Below are 19,568 nucleotides of genomic sequence, written 5' to 3'. Positions count from 1 at the left end.
TGGCCTGGTGGCATGTGCCTGTAATCCCACATGAGGCATGAGTATTGCTTGAACCCGGGAGGTGGAGGATGCAGTGAGCTGAGATCATGCCACTGCACTCCAGCCTGGATGACAGAACGAGACTCCATCTCAAATTAAATAAATAAACAAACCATAAGATATAATTTTGCATCCATATAATTGAGAACTATAAGAAGCCTGAGGATGTTGAGTAACAATTTATACACCCTGCTGGTGGAAGCAAAAATTGTTAGAAAGCGTTTGGTAAACCCAGTAAAACTGAAGATGCAGATGCTTGTCAAGTAAACAATTCTACTCCTGGGAATATACCTCAGAGATAATCCTGCATATGTGCCCAAAGAGACTTATATAAGAATGATCATGAAAGTAGTGTTTATAGTAGTAAAAAATTGGAAACAATTCACATGTTCACCCTCATCAAAACAGACAATTAAATTAGGGGAAAGTCAGATAATTAAACACCATATGGAGGTCTAAAATGAAAAGACTAGAGCTGGATTATATCAGTTGGTAGAGATATATCTCAAAAATACAGATGTAATGGGAAAAAAGAAAGTTACAGAAGGAAACATACATATAAAGTTTAAAAATATGAAAATTTTATACATATATACACACACACATATATATGCTATACATATACACAGTAAAGGTACAAAAACATTCAGAGGAATGAAAAACACCAAATTTCAGCATAATAATTGCCTATAATGTATGGGACTAAAATGGTATTGGGAAGAATGTATAACAAGCTTCCTTTGATCAGAAATACATTTTGTAAGCTTAGTACTATGTATACTATTCTTTACACTACAGAATTTATATAACAATATTACATATATAGGTGCCATGTGGTTTTTCTTTGGCTTCCCTACATTGAAAAAAATAATAAAAAAAAATCAGACTTATGTAAGTTAAGAGCATCTCTTCAATCACAGAAATATAGGATTAGGAAGAGTGCCAAAGCAAACAAGCAATTTCCTTCCTTGTTAGGTAAGCAAAAAGTGTTCTAGGCACATAGTGTACCATAGGAGGAGCTGACAGGAGAAACATGTCTGCTGGGGAAGAGCAGGGAGCAAGCAAGGGAGCAGGACTTTGAACATATGAGCATGTTAGAGTCTTTATGCCCACTATTTTATTAAAAAGATGAATATAACATGCAATTGCACAAAGAATGAAGCACATCCTGCCCCTCATTGAAGGTTGCTGTTGCAGGCTATTTCATGGTCCTGGCACTAACATAGCCAGAAATGGAGGCTATCAAGCTAATGTAACCCACAATGAGCCTTCTGAAGCTCACTGTGAGTACATTATTCACATAAAAGAGAAGGCAAAATGGAAAATAAAATTACTGTAGTTTTATAATATATTTAATAAAAAAGGAATTGAGAGTACTACATCAAGAAATAACTAAATTATAGTCTTACATCCATCTACAACTTACTTAAAGCATCAGTTAATTTTGGGTAATCTTGTGTGTTTCCATTTTCTCATATGTAATGTTTGAGAGAGCAATATTTTCTCCTTTCCATTTCTATCTACCTGCCAGGGATGCTTTAAGGATTTATTATCTAGCGTACCCACAATGTACTTGGTAGCTTAAGAGATACACTAGACAGATGAAAAGATAGAAAATTTTAAATAATAGAATGTGGCAGTATGTTAATTTGGCAGGTGCACAACTTAAGCCATGGCATATTTTATTGAAAGAAAATATATACACACTAATTCTACAGAGCACAAGAAGAGACACTATCTCATTGCAGACAAGTTTCAGATCTCACAGGGATGGAGACTTGTTTTAACAAGTAATAAATGCAATTTCTGGTATTACTAAGGCAACAGAGTTTCCTTTTAAAAGCTCTAGAATTTGGCAAGAATACTGAGCACCAGTATAAAGGAAAGGCTTTATGGGAATATTGCTGATCAGAATCTCACGAGAAACCAATCCCAAAAGGTAACAAATGGGATTTTCCATAGCCAACATGAGAAAAGAGTTACATCTGGGCCTCTTTTTATCACCTGATATAATACAGGTAAAGGCTTTGCTCTGCTGAATGCATTGTGGGGTTTCCACTCTACATCAGTAAATGTAATCTGTGCCATGGTTAGGAACTTGGACACCAGCATTGAATAGGCAGGGCTCTGCTGGGCCACTTTCCAGCTTCATCACTTCCCACCTGTGTGACCCTGTAAGTGACCTCACTTCTCTCAGCCTTAGATGTTACATTTGAACATGGGAATACTAACGGTATCCACTACATAGAGAGGACTAAGGATGAAAGGAGATGACATCTATAAAGCACTTAGCAAAAGCCTGACAGAGGTGGTCAATAATTGGTAGCTGGTGTGGTTTTTAAAAATATCATCATTATTTTATATATATATATATATATATATTTTTTTTTTTTTTGAGATGGAGTCTCATTCTGTCGCCCAGGCTGGATTGCAATGGCGTGATCTCGGCTCACTGCAACCTCTGCCTCCCGGGCTCACGCCATTCTCCTGCCTCAGCCTCCCGAGTAGCTGGGACTACAGGCGCCCGCCACCACGTCTGGCTAATTTTTTTGTATTTTCAGTAGAGACGGGGTTTCACTGTGTTAGCCACGATGGTCTCGATCTCCTGACCTCGTGATCTGCCCGCCTTGGCCTCCCAAAGTGCTGGGATTACAGGCGTAAGCCACCGCTCCCAGCCTATTATTATATTTTTGAGAAGGGGTCTCACTCTGTCACCCAGGTTGGAGTCCAGTGGCATGATCTTTGCTCACTGCAACCTCTGCCTCCTGGTCTCAGGCGGTCCTCCCACCTCAGCCTCCAGAATAGCTGGGACTACAAGTGCATGCCGCCATGCCTGGCTAATTTTTTGTATTAGTAATTTTGTATTAGTTGTATTAATTTGAGACAGAGTTTTGCCATGTTACCCAAGCTGTCTTGAACTCCTGGGCTCAAATGATCCGCCTGTCTTGGCCTCCCAAAATTCTTGGATTACAGGTGTAAGTCACTCTGCCCAGCCTATTATTTGATATATATTATTATATACTGTGTACTTAGAGATACATGATTATATATTTATATTACATATTAATACTAATGACATGTTATTTTAAAACATTATTATTTAAATCATTATTCTTATATGTTTAGGAAAATGTACATTATAAGAGTATAATATCAGAAAGGGAAGGACAGAAATGCAGTGCCCTAAAACATTAAAGCTTTAGGAGATTCAAGAAATAGAAAGCAGATAAAGTATATGAAAGTAACCTGTGCCATGTGGTTTTTCTTTGGCTTCCCTACATTGAAAAAAAAAAATAATAAATCAGACTTGTGTAAGTTAAGAGCATCTCTTCAATCACAGAAATATAGGATTAGGAAGAGTGCCAGAGAAAACAAGCAATTTCCTTCCTTGTTAGGTAAGCAAAAAGTGTTCTAGGCACATAGTGTACCATAGGAGGAGCTGACAGGAGAAACACGTCTGCTGGAGAAGAGCAGGGAGCAAGCAAGGGAGCAGGACTTTGAACATATGAGCATTTGTTAGAGCCTTTATGCCCAAAAGACAGAAGCAGAGAAAATGCAACTCAGACATCAAGGAACCTCAGGTGATGGTAACAACTAAAAAAAATTTTTTTTAAACACTGAGTCCAGAAAGCAAAAGTTAGATGTTAAAATTTCTGACTGGACCAATTTGGGGATGTCTATGGGATCTAAAAGCAAAGGTTATTACTGAAGTATCAAAAATTCCACTGGGAAGCATTTCTGGAGCAGCTTATGGAACTAAGTAGAACCCCATCATCTTAACAAGGTGATGGCAGGTAGATACGTACTCTGCTCCCCTTGCCACATCACTTCTCCATTATCTTCTCCTCCTTCCTAGGAAGTACGAGTTAAGGGAGAAACCTTCCCCATTCCCTTTCCCTTTGGAAAACTTGTGTTAGAATCACTTTTCAAATCTCATGACTTCAATGAATCAAGAGAGAGCAAGACAAAGAAACAAAATCAAGCTTAAGGAAATAAGCATATACAGGTTGGGTGCAGCGGCTCATGCCTGTAATCCCAGCACTTTGGGAGGCCGAAGCAGGTGGATCACTTGAGGTCAGGAGTTTGAGACCAGCCTGGTCAACATGGTGAAACCCTGTCTCTACTAAAAATACAAAAATTACCTGGGCATGGTGGCACACATCTATAATCCCAGCCTATAATCCCAGGCTGAGGCAGGAGAATCGCTTGAACCTGGGAGGTGGAGGTTGCAGTGAGCCAAGATCATGCCACTGCACTCCAGCCTGGGTGATAGAGACTGTCTCAAAAAAAAGAAGTTAAGTATGTACTTAACTGATTTTAGCTTAGATGATTCAGGAGAGCAAAGAAAACAAAATGTAGCCTTCCCAGGGTATAGGGAAAAAAATGCAGAAAAAAATTGCACACCAAGGGCAATCTTGAAGTACAAAACCTTGATATGTGATATAAGTACTAGATTTAAAATCACCTCTGAGATGAAACAGCAGAAAGGAAAATGTTCAATTAGATCATAATGATAATTATAGTTGTCCTTTTCTTGCTTTCTTGTTTGTTTCTGAGGGTCTCCCATGCATCTAGGTGCTTTAAAGTAAAATCTTTTTAATTGTCACAGCAACCCCTGGAGGTCTTATTATTCCCACTTCAACAGGAGAGGAGAGTGAGGCTCCCGGGAAGCACGAGATCTGCCCGAGTTCTACAGCTGGGAAGTTTGAGCGAACACTGATTTGAACCCAGGGCTTCTGACTCCAAATATTACATTTTTTTTTTTTTTAATAGAGATGGGGTCTCACTATGTTGACCAGGCTGGTCTCAAACTCCTGGCCTCAAGCGATCCTCCCATCTCAGCCTCCCAGTGTTGGGATACCAGGCCCAAAGCCTACATTGTTAATGACACCATGGCACACTGCTTAGAAATACCTGGGAGGTGTCTTGTTGATGGTCTGAGGAAATAAAAGTGTTTACTCATTCCTGAGTTAGTTCAGCACAGTCATGCCAGGCAAAGTGTTCGCTGGACAAGCTGTGCGAGACTTCAAGGACATGTCAAGCAGTCAGAGAGAGCTGGGGGAAAATCACGTTCTGGAGCAATAGTCTCAACAGATCATCATCATCATGGTGCACAGAAAGATAATTTAAAGAGGGCTGTGTGTGTGTGTGTGTGTCTGTGCATGCATGTGCAACGGCGTATGCCTGTATATACAAAGTCAACTATTTCTCTCTGGGCTTCTATCAGTAACCAGGATAGAAAATAATTCTCGACACTGGGGATAAATTTGCCCATTTTTGCAAGTGACTTTCTTTACCAGATTTAAAGACATATAACTGTGCACACAGGAATACGTGATTTGGATTCACTCTCCAAAGTTAAACCATTAATGTATGAAGTAGCATTGGAACAGAGGAGAGGAAGAAGGGGAGAAGTTTCAGGCCACAGTCAGGGATGGGAGGCATGGAGTGTGACTCACCCTGCAGCACAGCACTTATCTGTCAGCCCAAGGAGAAAGGCACTGGGCTGTTTCGACGGGCACCATAAAAGGACAGGCAGGAGGAGGAAGAGGATACACTAAAAGATATCCTTTTAAGAGGAACATAGGACTGAGTGCAGTGGCTCACGCCTGTACTTCTAACACTTTGGGAGGCCGAGACAGGAGGATCACTTGAGCCCAGCCTGGGCAATATAGTAGTGAGACCCTGTCTCTACAAAAAAATAAAATTAGCTGGGTGCAGTGGCACATGCCTGTAGTCCCAGCTCCTCAAGAGGCTGAGAGGGGAGGACTGCTTGAGACCAGGAGGTCAAGGCTGCTGTGAGCCGTCACTGTGAAACTGCACTCTAGCCAGAGCAACAGAGTTAAGACCCTATCTCCAAAAAAAAAAAAAAAAAAGAGGGACATAAATCCTATGAGCGCTGCCTGCTGCCTGTGAAATTATCTTGGCCTCACTTCCAAGACCTGGCAAAAGAAAAGGCCCTCATGGTTCAAGTGTAACTACAGAAGTGCATAGACCCAAAACACCATGTTAATTTCTAAAACAGATCAATTTGGACAAAATACATTTCAATAAGGAAACAAAGTAATTGAATGAAAATTATATACTTTAAACATGCACATTCTGGTGATTATATCAGGGTGAAGAATTAGGATGAAAAGAAGTAGCAAAGTTTGAAACAACTTGGCTAAACACAAAAGTAACTTTGTAGAACAGTCTGAAAGATTAACTTAAATTCTTGTTGGCTATTCAGTCCAGATGTGTACAGAGCCCGCCATCTGCTGGCAAGGCTTGGTACTGCTAATTTGGAAAGCACTCAGAGGAGGTGCCAGAGGATCATTTACTTTTTTTCATAGCAATACTGCTCAATATTAAATACTGATATATTAGTCAGGTCTCAACAAATGCAACAAATATTATATTTTGGATCTCTGAATTGTGTATTTCTTATCTTATAAGACAGAATACCTAACTTTTGGCAAGAAGGGATTCTGGACTGGTAAAGCCCTCCCAGTCACTAATGACCTTCTTCCCCCTCCAGTTATATAAATGGAATTGTTCAGTATGATTCTTTTGCATCTGGCTTCTTTCACTAAACATTGTTTGTGAGAGCCATTCAAGCTGTTAAGCTTAGGAGTAGTTTTAATCATTTTATTTATATTAACAGATCACATTTTTTCTGTTTTACTTTTGGTGAACATTTAGGCTGTTTCCAACTCTTGGCTATTACAAATAATGTAGCTTTGAACATTCTCGGCTATGTCTTTTGGTGAAAACATGCATGCATTTCTGTTGGGCATATAATTTAGTAGTGATACTACTGGATCAAAGGGTATGCAAATGTTCAAATTTAGGAGACAATGCCAAATAGTTTTCTAAAGTAGTTACACCAAATGTATTTGAAACAATGGTATATGAGAGAGCGTATCAGAGAACCACATCCTTCCAAATATTTGGTATTATTAGTCTTACAATATTTTTTTTAGCCAATCTAGTGGGAATGTAATAGTATCTTATGATTTTATTTATGTATTTATTTAAAGAGACAGAGTCTTGCTTTGTCATCCAGGCTGGAGTGCAGTGGTGTTGCAGAGCTCACTGCAAACTCAAATTCCTGAGCTCAAGAGATCCTCCCACCTCAGTCTCCTGAGTAGCTAGGACTATAGGTGAGCACCACCATACTTGGATAATTTAAAAAATATTTTTGTAGAGATGGGGGTCTCCCCACCTTGCCCAGGCTGGTCTTGAGTTCCAGGGCTCAAGCTATCCTTCTGCTTCAGCCTCTCAAAGGGCTGGGATTACAGGTATGAGCCACCACACCCTGCCATATCTTATGATTCTAGTTTTCATTCTCTGATGACTGATGAGGTGGAACACCTTTTGATAGGTTTATTTACTATGTGGGTGTTCTTTTTTTGGGAAAAGTTTCCTGCCCATCTTTCTTTTCTTTCTTTTCTTTCTTTTTTTGAGATGGAGTTTTGCTCTTGTTGCCCAGGTTGGAGTGCAATGGCGCGATCTTGGCTCACCACAACCTCCGCCTCCCGGGTTCAAGCAATTCTTCTGCCTCAGCCTCCCAAGTAGCTGGGATTACAGGCACCCACCACCACATCCAGCTAATTTTTGTATTTTTAGTAGAGACAAGGTCTCGCCATGTTGGCCAGGCTGGTCTTGAACTCCTGACCTCAGGTGATCCACCTGCCTTGGCCTCCCAAAGTGCTGGGATTACAGGCATGAGCCACTGCACCTGGCCTCCTGCCCATCTTTCTATCCAGTTATGTGTGTTTGTTTAACTGATATATAAGGGTTCTTTATAGATTTCAAATACAAGCCCTTTGTCAGTTATATGTATTATACATATTGTCTGCAGTATAAGATACACGGTGATTTATATACAGGACAACACAGAACCAAGCAGAGGGGATAAAGAGTGCTGGCATGCTCAAAGGTCCTTGCATTGTTCAGGAAGTGGTTAAATGATTAATTTACAATTAGATTCTAATAAATCAGGGATATAAATGACAAACTCCATAGTAACTACTAGAATAAAAAGAAAATAACAAGGCCAGGCATGGTGGCTCATACCTGTAATCCCAGCATTTTGGGAGGCCAAGGTGGGTGGACTGCTTGAACACAGGAGTTCAAGACCAGACTGGGCAACATAGCGAAATCTCATCTCTACAAAAAATACAAAAAGTTAGCTGGGTGTGGTGGCACACACCTGGAGTCCAAGCTACTCAGGAGGCTGAGATAAGAGGATTGCTTGAGCCCAGGGAGGCTGAAGCTGCTGTGAGCCATGAACCCATCACTGGACTCTAGTCTGAGCAACAGAGTGAGACCCTGTATACAACAAAGAAAAGAAGTAGAAAGAAAAGAAAAAACAAGAGAAAAGAATGTATAATCTGCAAATTAATGGGTATAAAATGGAATGACAGAAATATTTAATTAATCTAAAAGAAAGCAAGTAAGGAAAAAGAAAAGGACATAAAATTGGTAGGAGAAAAGGAAATTTAAACACAAATAAAAAATTTTAAAAGGTATTGTAGGAAAATATATACCAAAAGAGAGCTAGGATATAATATCAGACAGAATAGATGTAGGGACAAAAAAGGACAAGGTCAACTCACCAATAAAGTGATAGGTTAAGAAGATATGAGGCTGTTAAACTCTCCTCCTCTCACTCCACCAAAATAGCTTCAGGATATATATAACAATGCAATACAATTAAAAATCAGTAACATCAAGATATCTTGAAAACTCTCAGAACTACAAACCAAAATGCACATCATTTGAATAATCCTTGGACTAAAGAATAATTTATAAATGGAGTTATGAAATACTAAGAAGTTATGACAGTGCTAACACTTCATGATAAAATATACGGAGTAGAGTTAAAGTAGGTCTTGGAAGGAAATTTTAGAGAATTTTTTTTTTTTTTTTTTTTTGAGGCGGAGTCTCGCTCCGTCGCCCAGGCTGGAGAGCAGTGGCGCGATCTTGGCTCACTGCAACCTCCGCCTCCTGGGTTCACGCCATTCTCCTGCCTCAGCCTCCCGATCAGCTGGGACTACAGGCGCCCGCCACCATGCCCAGCTAATTTTTTGTATTTTTTAGTAGAGACGGGGTTTCACTGCATTAGCCAGGATGGTCTCGATCTCCTGACCTCGTGATCTGCCCACCTCGGCCTCCCAGAGTGCTGGGATTACAGGCGTGAGCCACCATGCCCGGCCTAGAGAATATTTTTGATATTTAGTAGGAAAAGACTTTCTAACCAGACTCCCAAAGCATAAATCATAAGGTGAAAATGAATGGATTTGAGTGAAGCAAAATTAATAATTTCTAAGCCATGAACAATACCATAGACAAAATTAATAAGTGGGCAATAGATATAAGAAAATATTTATATCATTAATATTTATAATATACAAGAAAACCCTGATTATCAATAGGAAAGGTACAGGAAACTCTAAAATAAAAATGAGAAGGAATAGTAACAGGCTACTCACAGAAGGAGAATCCCAAGTGGCTAAGACGTATATGAAAAGTATTCAAACTCACTAATAGGAGAAATGTAAATAGAACTTAAATAATTAGATAGCACGTTATATGCACCAGGTTGGCAAAGATCAACAATGTCAAATATTGCCAGGGGTGTGCTAGGAACCCACCCGCTCTGCAAGTGGGAATGCAAATGCAGATGGGTGTCGTGGTTGGTTGGTGCTTGGTGCACTTAAAGTTTGTTTGTACTCAGTACCACCCCTGGGATATAAACCTCAGAAAAGCAATACCACCCCTGGGATATAAACCTCAGAAAAAGTGTTGCTTAGCCACATAAGTGAAGCTGTGTAAGGATGGTCATGGCAGCACTGCTGTGGCAGCAGAGAGCTGGGGACAAGCTGAATGTCTATTGTTAGGAGGATGGACAAACAAAATGCAACAAATGCGTTTTATGGAGAATTATATAGGAACCAGAAGCAATGAACTAAAATCCAGGCAACAACCAAAACGTGTTGAGTGGAAAACAGTAACAAGCAGAATGACACATATGCTACAAATTTATAGGAATTTTCTTTTTTTCTTTTCTTTTCTTTCTTTCTTTTTTTTGTTTGAGACAGAGTCTTACTCTGTCGTCCAGGCTGGAGTGCAGTGGTGCGGTCTCAGCTCATTGCAGCCTCTGCCTCCCGGGTTCAAGCAATTTCTCCTGCCTCAGCCTCCTGAGTAGCTGGGATTACAGGCATGCGTCACCATGCTCGGCTAATTTTTGTATTTTTAAGTAGAGATGGGGTTTCACCATGTTGGCAAGGCTGGTCTTGAACTCCTGACCTTGTGATCCATCTGCCTTAGCCTCCCAAAGTGCTGGGGTTACAGGTGTGAGCCACTGTGCCCAGCCAAATTTATACCAATTTTAAACACATAAATATGTAAAACAATACTATTTGTTACTCAGAGATACATACTCAAAAACATAAGCCATCATTAAAGTATTTATCTATGATGTGTGTATAGGAGAATGAGAGAAAACATCAGAAATGAAGGGAAAAAATTAATTTAAAAATCTATACCAGAGAATTTGCACAGATGAATGAGCTCTGCACTTGCAGTTCAAAAACCACCCAAGAAAAACAAAAGAACAAGGGGAATTGTGATTACAAAAGAAATATCTTTAACTAACTGCATGAGTCAAAGTTAGTTCTTCCCACTTTCCATTCACATGGAAGCATTAGGTGTGTTCTCCTGGGGCCCCTTCCTAGCAATTTTCTTAAAATGATTCCATGGGTTCTCTGAGTTGTCTTGGGACTCAACCTACACATACAATCTAGTTAGGAAGGTAAACTGAATTCTTCCAGCTTTGGCTGAGGGAAGCCATGTAAGTCAATTGGGATTCTCTGCCTCTTCCAACACAGACCTTTCTCCATCTTTTCCTCTGCACAAGTCCATCTTTCCAAAGAGTGTGGGCAAACTCTGTCACCTCAATACTCTGAGGAATTGGCTTAGGTTGTCCTTTGGAGAGAGATAAAAGTACTAACTACACAGAACCTTCTCTTCATATCTCTTCCAGCTGAGTTTACTTGATGAGTATGGAGTAAGGTGAGGAACAAAGAACAATCCTTTCATTATCACGGATTCAGATATGTTTAAGATCTTTCTCCTTTCAGGTTTTCATCATAAAATCAACCTGTTGAAGCATTTTAGAGCAGAGCAGGGCAGGGAAAAAAGGAACGGAGGGAGGAAGAGAAGGGTGTAGGGGCTGGGGGTGAGGAGGGAGAGCAGGTAAAAAGAAAGTCAAGAGAATAATGATCAGAACTCTGGGACCCAGGGTGGATATGAGGGCACTCCATAGAGAGTGAAAAGTGTCACTGATGGATGCCTTGGTTAGGGCTGCTCTGACATGACTGTGCTCTTCTTTTACTTTTATGCAGTGGCCTCCGGAGAAGCCATAGCCGCAGCCTCATGGAGATGCTCCTCCTACCTGAGACAGATTCTACTGGCAAAGAGCCTCCAGCCATCATGTAAGCAAAATCCTAAACTTGAAACTTACTGTGCAAATGATAATCTGATCCGTGCTTCAATTTCTATCCATTCTTCCTTTATAATCCTTCCACACTGTAGCAGCTCCTTTGAAAGTCTCTCTGCTTTTGTCAAATTCTCTGAAGCTTCCTTAAATCTAAATTGTGTTCAGGAAACTTTCCACTTGGTTCTAGATTCTACACCCCATGTCCTGAACTTCCTTGGTTCCCATACTTCCAATCACACTTCCTAAGTCATCCATCAGCATCAGCTTTTTACTTGGCATATAAGTATTATATGAATAGTATTTCTATTTGTAAAAGTTAGAGGCAAAAGGATACTTTTGAAGGGAGAGTAAAGCTCTGCCCATGGTATGGAAAAGCTCAATGGAAAACTTGAAAACATCTGTATTCTCGTTATAGAGAGGCACAATGGAGTTGGCGAGGATTTGTTTGGCTTTTTCTGCATGTTGTTTTGCTTGCAGCGACAGTCCTGTGGACAAAGAAAAAGAGGTCTCAGTTTATCTTTCATCGCAACTGGAGAGGAATACAGTTCTCTACGGTCTGGGAATCTAACAAGGTCTCCTTCACATATTGTCAAATGGCACATGGAGATGTATCTGGACAGCATGAAACACTGTCGTGACTGTAACAACCAAAGAAGTGTTTTATACCAAGTACTCAAGATAAATTTTCCCCCAAATGGCCTTTTTAGAAATATACAGAATGAGCTGGAATTGAACAACTTTGAAACCTCACCAATATCAGAAGTAAAATATGTTACATATAATTTTAAGAAACAAATTGAATACAAGAACTATAGCATTCTGGGCAGGAAATAAAATATTCATGAATTTTAATCCTGGCTGTGTAACTGCAATCGTAATGAAATACTAAAAATTCTGAATCTTCAGCTCACCTACCTATAATCATAATGTCAGAGAGTTATTTTTTAACATAATACATATCTCATATCTACAAAAACTTACAAACACAATTCCAGTGAGGTAACAGATTAATGTGTGACAATTTCGTATTCCTAATTGGTAAGAGACTAATATGAAACAAAATGGAGTAAAAAAAAAAAATTACTACTAAGAACAAATTCCTCAGTGTGTTCCAGTGTTCCTCCATGGGCTTGTTAATCTGTGGGAAGGGAGGACTGAAGCCAGCAAGGCTTCAGGGCTTTGCACTTCCCTGTATTCCTATCCTCCTCCCTTACACTGACACCCACTTCCACTCACATACACACAGCCCCCATCTTATGTTCTTAGTTACACAAAATTGTATTTCATATCTCTAAAAAAAACCTGTCAAAATATGAAGTTAATTCTGTTCCTATGTCTATAAAACAGGAAGAATGTATTTTCTAATGGAGAAAGTCAAGGGTGTGCTTTTCATGTGGGATTCTTACACAATATTATCTTATTACATATTTTTAAAAAGCACAGACATGTATTAGTGCCACCTGTGCTTGTGATGTTACACAAAGCATGGTGGACTGTATTTTCAACTGTGTCAAGTCCCTGAAGGAACCTGAACTCAATTTACTGGAGGCAGCATAGGGTGAAGTTCAAGAACATTGGCTCTGAAGTCAGACTGCCCAGAATGGATCCCCTGCTCTACCACTTATTATAAAATGCTGGCCTCAGCTTTCTCAGCTGTAAACAGGGATATTAAAAATACCCACCTCTGAGGACTGTGGTGAGGACTGAACAAAGTTATGCATGGAAAGTAACATGATGCCTGGCACCAAACGAGACTTTAATAAATGGTAGATACTACTTTTACTTCAAATTGAGAAGAACTATCACCCAGAGAGGCAGCAGGCTGTATAAGAAAAGCATCATCTGAAACCCCAGATGGCAGGACAAACTGGCATTGAAATCCTAAGTCTGAGTCTCAGATCAGCTACTTATTAACAGTGTGGTATGGGGTAAGCTGTTCTAACTCAGACTCATTATTTTCCCTGAATCTACAAAATGGGGTGGGAGGGCAGAGTTTAAACTAGATAATCTCCAAAGTCCCTAACAGCCTTTGATCTAATTTAAGGTAGGACAAGTCTATAATCAGATTTGGCCAAATTGATTGGGTGGCAATAATGAATATGCTTGGTATAGAATATGCTTGGCATTTGGTGTTTTCCACTTCTATTGTTTTCTTTATTCACTGGGCCAACCCTGGAAAGTTAGCATCACCATCACCATCATTATCACTTTTCAGCTGAAGAAGCTGAGCAGAGAGATGGTCTTGTCCATCTTGTCTTAGGCTGCACAGTCAGTAAGTAGAAGCCATTAACACATCCTGGGTGTCTATTGTTTTTGTCTTCCCTGCACCCAGTCTCCCGTTTCCCTTTTGGGATGCCTGGCTCCTGCACATCCAATCCATGTGATTTGGCGAAGGCCTGCTTCTCCTTCAGGATCCAATGAAGCCAAAAGGAAGGTTTAGCCAATCAGACTACTCCTTGCCTTTGGTATACAACTCAAGTTGTTTCAATTAGAACCCTTCCCATATTCTGGGATTTTGGTAGAGGGACATTATTTTACTCCTGGGAATGCTTATAAGGGAAGCTTAAAGTTGCAGGCAGTCTTGCTGCCACTACGTGGGCAAAGCCTGGCTAAGAATGGAGCAAATACCAAGAAAAACAGAGCCAAGCAGTGGGAGAGAGACAAACTGAATCCTGGTCACATTGTTTGAACACTGGATATGGCTAAATCTAAAGCAAGTTTTTCCCTTGAATTTTTCAGTTGTATGAGCCAAAAACGTTTGTTTATGCCAATTTGGGTTAGTCTTTTTAAATTTTTTGGTTATTTACAGTCAAGAGATTCTCCAATAAAAGTGTGAATGAATCCCATTCTGGGCCCCTATTCCATACCTTGGGTTTTTTCCTACAAAGTCTTCTTTGTAGATTAATTTTCTCCTAAGAACCTTACTTTTGAAATCATAAAAAAAAAAAAGTTACAATACTTTTTCCCTTTTTCCTCTTTGAATGTTTACATGTTATATACTTTATCAACTCTTTCTAAAAGGAAATGGCTTTTTGGTATTTAGAAAGGAGAATATTAAAAAACCCGATCCTTTGAATTAAGTATGAATCAAATTTTGGGGAGAACAGCAGAAATCAACCAATTGATCACCCTTGGTCTAAGGCGACCTTACCTTTCAGCTGGAGGTAGCCTTGAGCCAGATTAACATGTGCCTCTGCTAGTTTCCAATGTGAGTCTCCATAGCAAATTCTTGTCAGTGCTACGCAACGCACAAGCTCGTGGATGGCCTGTTTGTACTGTTAGGAAGAGAAAACAGGCTTACCAGTTATACAACTTAAAACTTAAGCGTCACAAAACACAAAATCAATGTGCTTTTATATCCCTTTGATAAATACTGAATGACTACTGTGTGCAAAACATTGTTCGAAACACTTGAGATGTATCAGAGAACAAAACAGACAAAGATCTATTTGGGGTGGTAGAGTGTACAGCTGGTAAGATGAAATAGACAATAAACATAAGAAGTACAATTTATAGCATATTTAAAGGTGAAAAAAAGAAATAGAATTTAAAAAACAGAAAAAGTAGAGCAGACATCTAGTCATTCTCTAGGTTTCCCAGCTATCCACCAATGAACAGCTACTCCATATGCAGGCACAACAGGGGCAAATGGTAGTGTTTGCAAATACTATACTTTGTGTGTGTGTGTGTGTGTGTGTGTGTGTGTGTGTGTGTGTGAGAGAGAGAGAGAGAGAGAGAGACAGAGAGAGAGAGAGAGAGAGAGAGAGAGAGAGACAGGGTCTCACTCTGTCACCCAGGCTGGAGTACAGTGGCACAATCTTGGCTCACTGTAGCCTCGACCTCCAGGGTGGGCTTGAGCAACCCTCCCACCTCAACCTCCTGAGCAGCTGGGACCACAGGTGTGCACCACCACATCTGGCTAATTTTTTGTATTTTTGGTAGAGATAGGGTTTTGCCATGTTGTCCAGGCTGTCAAATACTATACTTTAGCTCTCAATTCAAAACTCTCCTTAGCCGTCTATACTAGCATAGCAAATGAGATCAGTAGGACTTACAGACTTGATTAAAGCAGCGAGAAGCACATTTTCATTCAGGGCTAGGACAAAAAGAACAGAAAACTAGATTTCCAGTTCCAGGTGATCTCAGAGCAGCCATATCCTCAAAGCAAAGCTGGTAGTTTTAAAACACAGTTCCAGGCTGGGAGCGGTGGCTCAAACCTGTAATCCCAGCACTTTGGGAGGCTGAGGTGGGTGGATCACGAGGTCAAGAGATCGAGATCATCCTGGCTAACATGGTGAAACCCTGTATTTTTAGTCTCTACTAAAAATACAACAAATTAGCCAGGCGTGGTGGCAGGCGTCTGTTGTCCCAGCTACTTGGGAGGCTGAGGCAGAAGAATAGTGTGAACCTGGAAGGCGGAGCTTGCAGTGAGCTGAGATCGCGCCACTGCACTCCAGCCTGGGCAACACAGTGAGAGACTCCATCTCAAAACAAACAAACAAACAAACAAAAAAGCAAAAACCCTCAGCTCCAAAATTCTTTGATACTCCTTCTATCCAGAGATGGGGGTCTATGTCCCATTCCCTGTGAATCTGGGCTTTATGACTGTTTGGCCAATAGAACCTGGAGGAAATGATGCAGGACCAATTTTCAGACCACAGTCTAAAGGAACTGGTGGCTTCGCTTTCTGTCTCTTCTTGGGTACTCACTCACACCTGAAACCTGTTATGGGCTGAACTGTGTCCCCTCCCCAACTTCCCTGAATTTATATATTTAAGTCCCAACCCCCAGCACCTTATAATTTAACTGTTTTTGGAGATGAGGTCTTTAAAGAGGTGATTTAAGTTCAAAGGAGGTGTTAGGGTGGACCCTAATCCAATACAGCTGATATCCTCATATATGAAGAGGAAAAGACACCCGGGATGGGCATGCACATGGAGAAATGACCATGTGAGAACACAGCAGGAGGGCATTCATCTACAAACGAAGGAGAGAGGCTTTAGAATGAAATCAAGCCCTGCTCACACCTTGATCTTGGACTTCCAGCCTCCAGAACTGTGAGGAAATAAAATCTGTTCTTTAAGCCACAGCATGTGTGGAATTTTATTACGTCAGTACCACAAACTAATACAGAACCCAACCACAGTGCTGTGAGGAAGCCAACATGGCCCCATGGAGAGAAGACCCACCTAGAAAGGCACTGATAGTTTGAGTGAACCATTTTGGCACCAGATTCTCCAGACCTTTCAAGACCAGCTGATGCTGTGTGAAACAAAGCTGAGCAAACCCCACTGAGCTCTGCAAAAACTGTAAGCTCATGAGAAAAATGAATCGCTGTTTTTGTTTTAAGACATTAAGTTATTGGGGTTTAGCAGCAGATAGTCAGAACAGCAAGAGAGATGGCTGAAGAAAGCAAGCTGAAGGGGTCAAAGCAGAGGAAGAAAGGTAAGAACAAGGACGGAGTTGTGGAGAAGACCCAGGATGCCCCTAGGATGCACCCCCATCAATGTCAAAGCTCAAAGGACTTGCATTTCCACACAATTCCTACATGCATTGGAAATACCTTCACCCTAAAACAACATTTTTCTTGACAAAAATACACAGCCAGACAGTTGGCCAAAGGAGAGTCACTTTTGTGACCTAGCAGGAGGAAGCTAAGGAATACATGCTCACCATAAAGTGCTGAAAGAAGGTGGACTGTGGCATTTTTTTTTTCTATAGTAACATGTTTCTTACTACAAAAATAATGTATGCTCATTGTCAAAATACAGACGAGCAAAAAGATAAAAACTAAAAATCACCTGTAAGTTTACCCTCTAGAGATATCTAGGTAGCTAAATATCCCTTTATTCTTTATTTTTATGAATCTATCTTTATATATTTTTTCTTTTTCTTTTTTCTTTCTTTCTTTTTTTTTTTTTTGAGACGGAGTCTCGTTCTGTCACCCAGGCTGGAGTGCAGTGGTGCAATCTCCGCTCACTGCAAGCTTCGCCTCCTGGGTTAATGCCATTCTCCTGCCTTAGCCTCCCGGGTAGCTGGGACTATAGGCACCCCCCACCATGCCCAGCTAATTTTTGTATTTTTAGTAGAGACGGGGTTTCACCTTGTTAGCCAGGATGGTCTCAATCTCCTGACCTTGAGATCCGCCTGCCTCAGCCTCCCAAAGTGCTGGGATTACAGGCGTGAGCCACTGTGCCTGGCTATTTTTTCTTTTTCAGAAATAGGTTGATAAGCTACTTGCAGGTTTACAGTCTGCTGTTTTAACAATTTATGAATAACTTCTCATGTCATCTTCTATGATACAACTTTGAATGGCTCTACAGTATTTTATTATATGATTATATCATAACCGCATTACTCAATCCACTCTTCATTGGGCATTTAGGTGTCTGCAAATTTTTTACTCACTGAATATCCTGTATGGATAGCTTTGCACATACCCATAAACATTCCCACAAAATAAATTCCTACAAATGGGATCGTTGTGTAAAGGATATGCAAAATTCTGAGGCTGTGGGTAGCTATTGCTGAAGTACCTCTCCAAGAGGCTGCACCAGTTCATACTTTCAACACATCATATGTGAGCAGAAATGCCCCTTATGTTGAACTGAGTACAAATTGTGGAAATTTTGTTTTGGTTTTAGTTTGTCAATTTGTCAGTTAGCCCATTTCTCCTGGATTTAGTCCACATTTTTCCCCCAAATTGATGAGGCTGAATGTCTTCATGTGTTAGCTGGCTGTTTGTACTTCTTTTGGGAATCACCTTTTTATTGCCTCTAGACACAGGAAGTTTAGGGAATGACTTCTTTGGAGAGAGAGAAAGAGAACAACAACTACAGTGTATAAAAGACAAGGAAATGATGACACCATCATGGAATCCAGACAGACAAGAAGAGGGAGATCTGTTCTGATAGTGAATCTGTCCCAAATACAGATTTCCAGCAAAGGGGACTGTGCAGGCTGAGTTGGGCTTCCCTGATAATAACCTTGGTTCTCAGGACCTGAGCGGGGATAGAGGTATACAAGAAACAGCTTGTCCTCCCTTCACTTCCTTACGTTATAAGGCATGGTCCAAATATCCCTATTGGTTTTCCAACCTTTATTCTACCAGTCCCAGTGGCTTTAGCAATAGGCATTGGTAAGGGGCAGACAGAAGACAAGTATGAAGTAGGAAGGCAATTTCAAAACTGGGAGGAGCCTTGGAAATAATCTAATCTGGTCCCCTCAATTTAAAGATGAAGGAATATAAGGCTGGAAAGTTGAGATGATTTACCAGCAAGTGGTAGCATCAGGAAGTGGTTAAACAATGAGGGGATGGATTGAGGACTCAGGAGTCAGCTTGAAGGGTCTCCCACTGGCAGATATGGAACAATCTGAGCTTCCATGAAAACAATAGGTTGTAGTGTATTTGAAAAATACAATTTCCTGAACCTATACTGATAGGAATAAATGAATGATAAATAAGCTGTGAAGAAAGAAAAGCTCTTCCTTATAATAGAATGCCAACAAACAAATGTTGAAAGAATGTGGAAGTCAGTGACTGGTTATGTGACAAACATCATAGTAATAACTGATTCAGGTGAAAATCATCAGTGACTACTAAAACTGACAGAGCGAAGTTTTAAATATATACATAGTCTCAGTGAATCTCCCCACAAAATACTTATTAATTACAAAGGGAAAAATAGCAGTTCTGCAGTAAAGAAACCTGCCAGACAGCACCTTAACCAAATGTTCAAGGTTGGCATCACTGTCACGAGACAAATAGACATTCTGCACCTCCTGACAGGATGCATTAAGGAGCGCCCCATGTCACACCTGTGGTATTCCTGCTCCAAATGTACAATCTGAATAGAATCATGAGGAAGCATAAGACAAACTCAAACGGAGAGATATTCTACAAAACAATTAGAGTACATATTTCCAAGATATCAAGATCATGAAAAACAAAGTAGGTTAAGCAACTGTTTCAGATTAAAGGAGACTAAAGAGACATGACAACTCTATTTAACATGAATTCACAGACTGAACCATGGGTCTG

General features: G+C 40.3%; 1 protein-coding gene across 6 annotated transcripts in view; it reads right to left on the bottom strand.

Moving 5' to 3' along the window:
• The window catches only part of TTC23 (tetratricopeptide repeat domain 23), a 116,649-nt gene that overhangs the window by 73,924 nt on the left and 23,157 nt on the right, over window positions 1–19,568 (bottom strand). For all 6 annotated transcript variants that reach the window (XR_004431781.1, XM_033188867.1, XM_033188866.1 and 3 more), the window contains exons 3-5: window positions 14,679–14,802; window positions 11,862–12,012; window positions 11,552–11,677 (exon numbers count right to left, since the gene is read on the bottom strand). Coding sequence is in view for 5 of the 6 variants with exons in the window: in XM_033188867.1 (XP_033044758.1) it covers window positions 11,552–11,677; window positions 11,862–12,012; window positions 14,679–14,802 (401 nt within the window). In the remaining variant the exon portion in view is untranslated. The remainder of the gene's footprint in view (window positions 1–11,551; window positions 11,678–11,861; window positions 12,013–14,678; window positions 14,803–19,568) is intronic.

The sequence above is a fragment of the Trachypithecus francoisi genome, unplaced genomic scaffold, assembly GCF_009764315.1.
Source record: "Trachypithecus francoisi isolate TF-2019V2 unplaced genomic scaffold, Tfra_2.0 Lachesis_group3, whole genome shotgun sequence".
In the NCBI taxonomy this organism is placed as follows: Eukaryota; Metazoa; Chordata; class Mammalia; order Primates; family Cercopithecidae; genus Trachypithecus; species Trachypithecus francoisi.
This window is presented reverse-complemented; position numbering and strand designations above follow the sequence as displayed.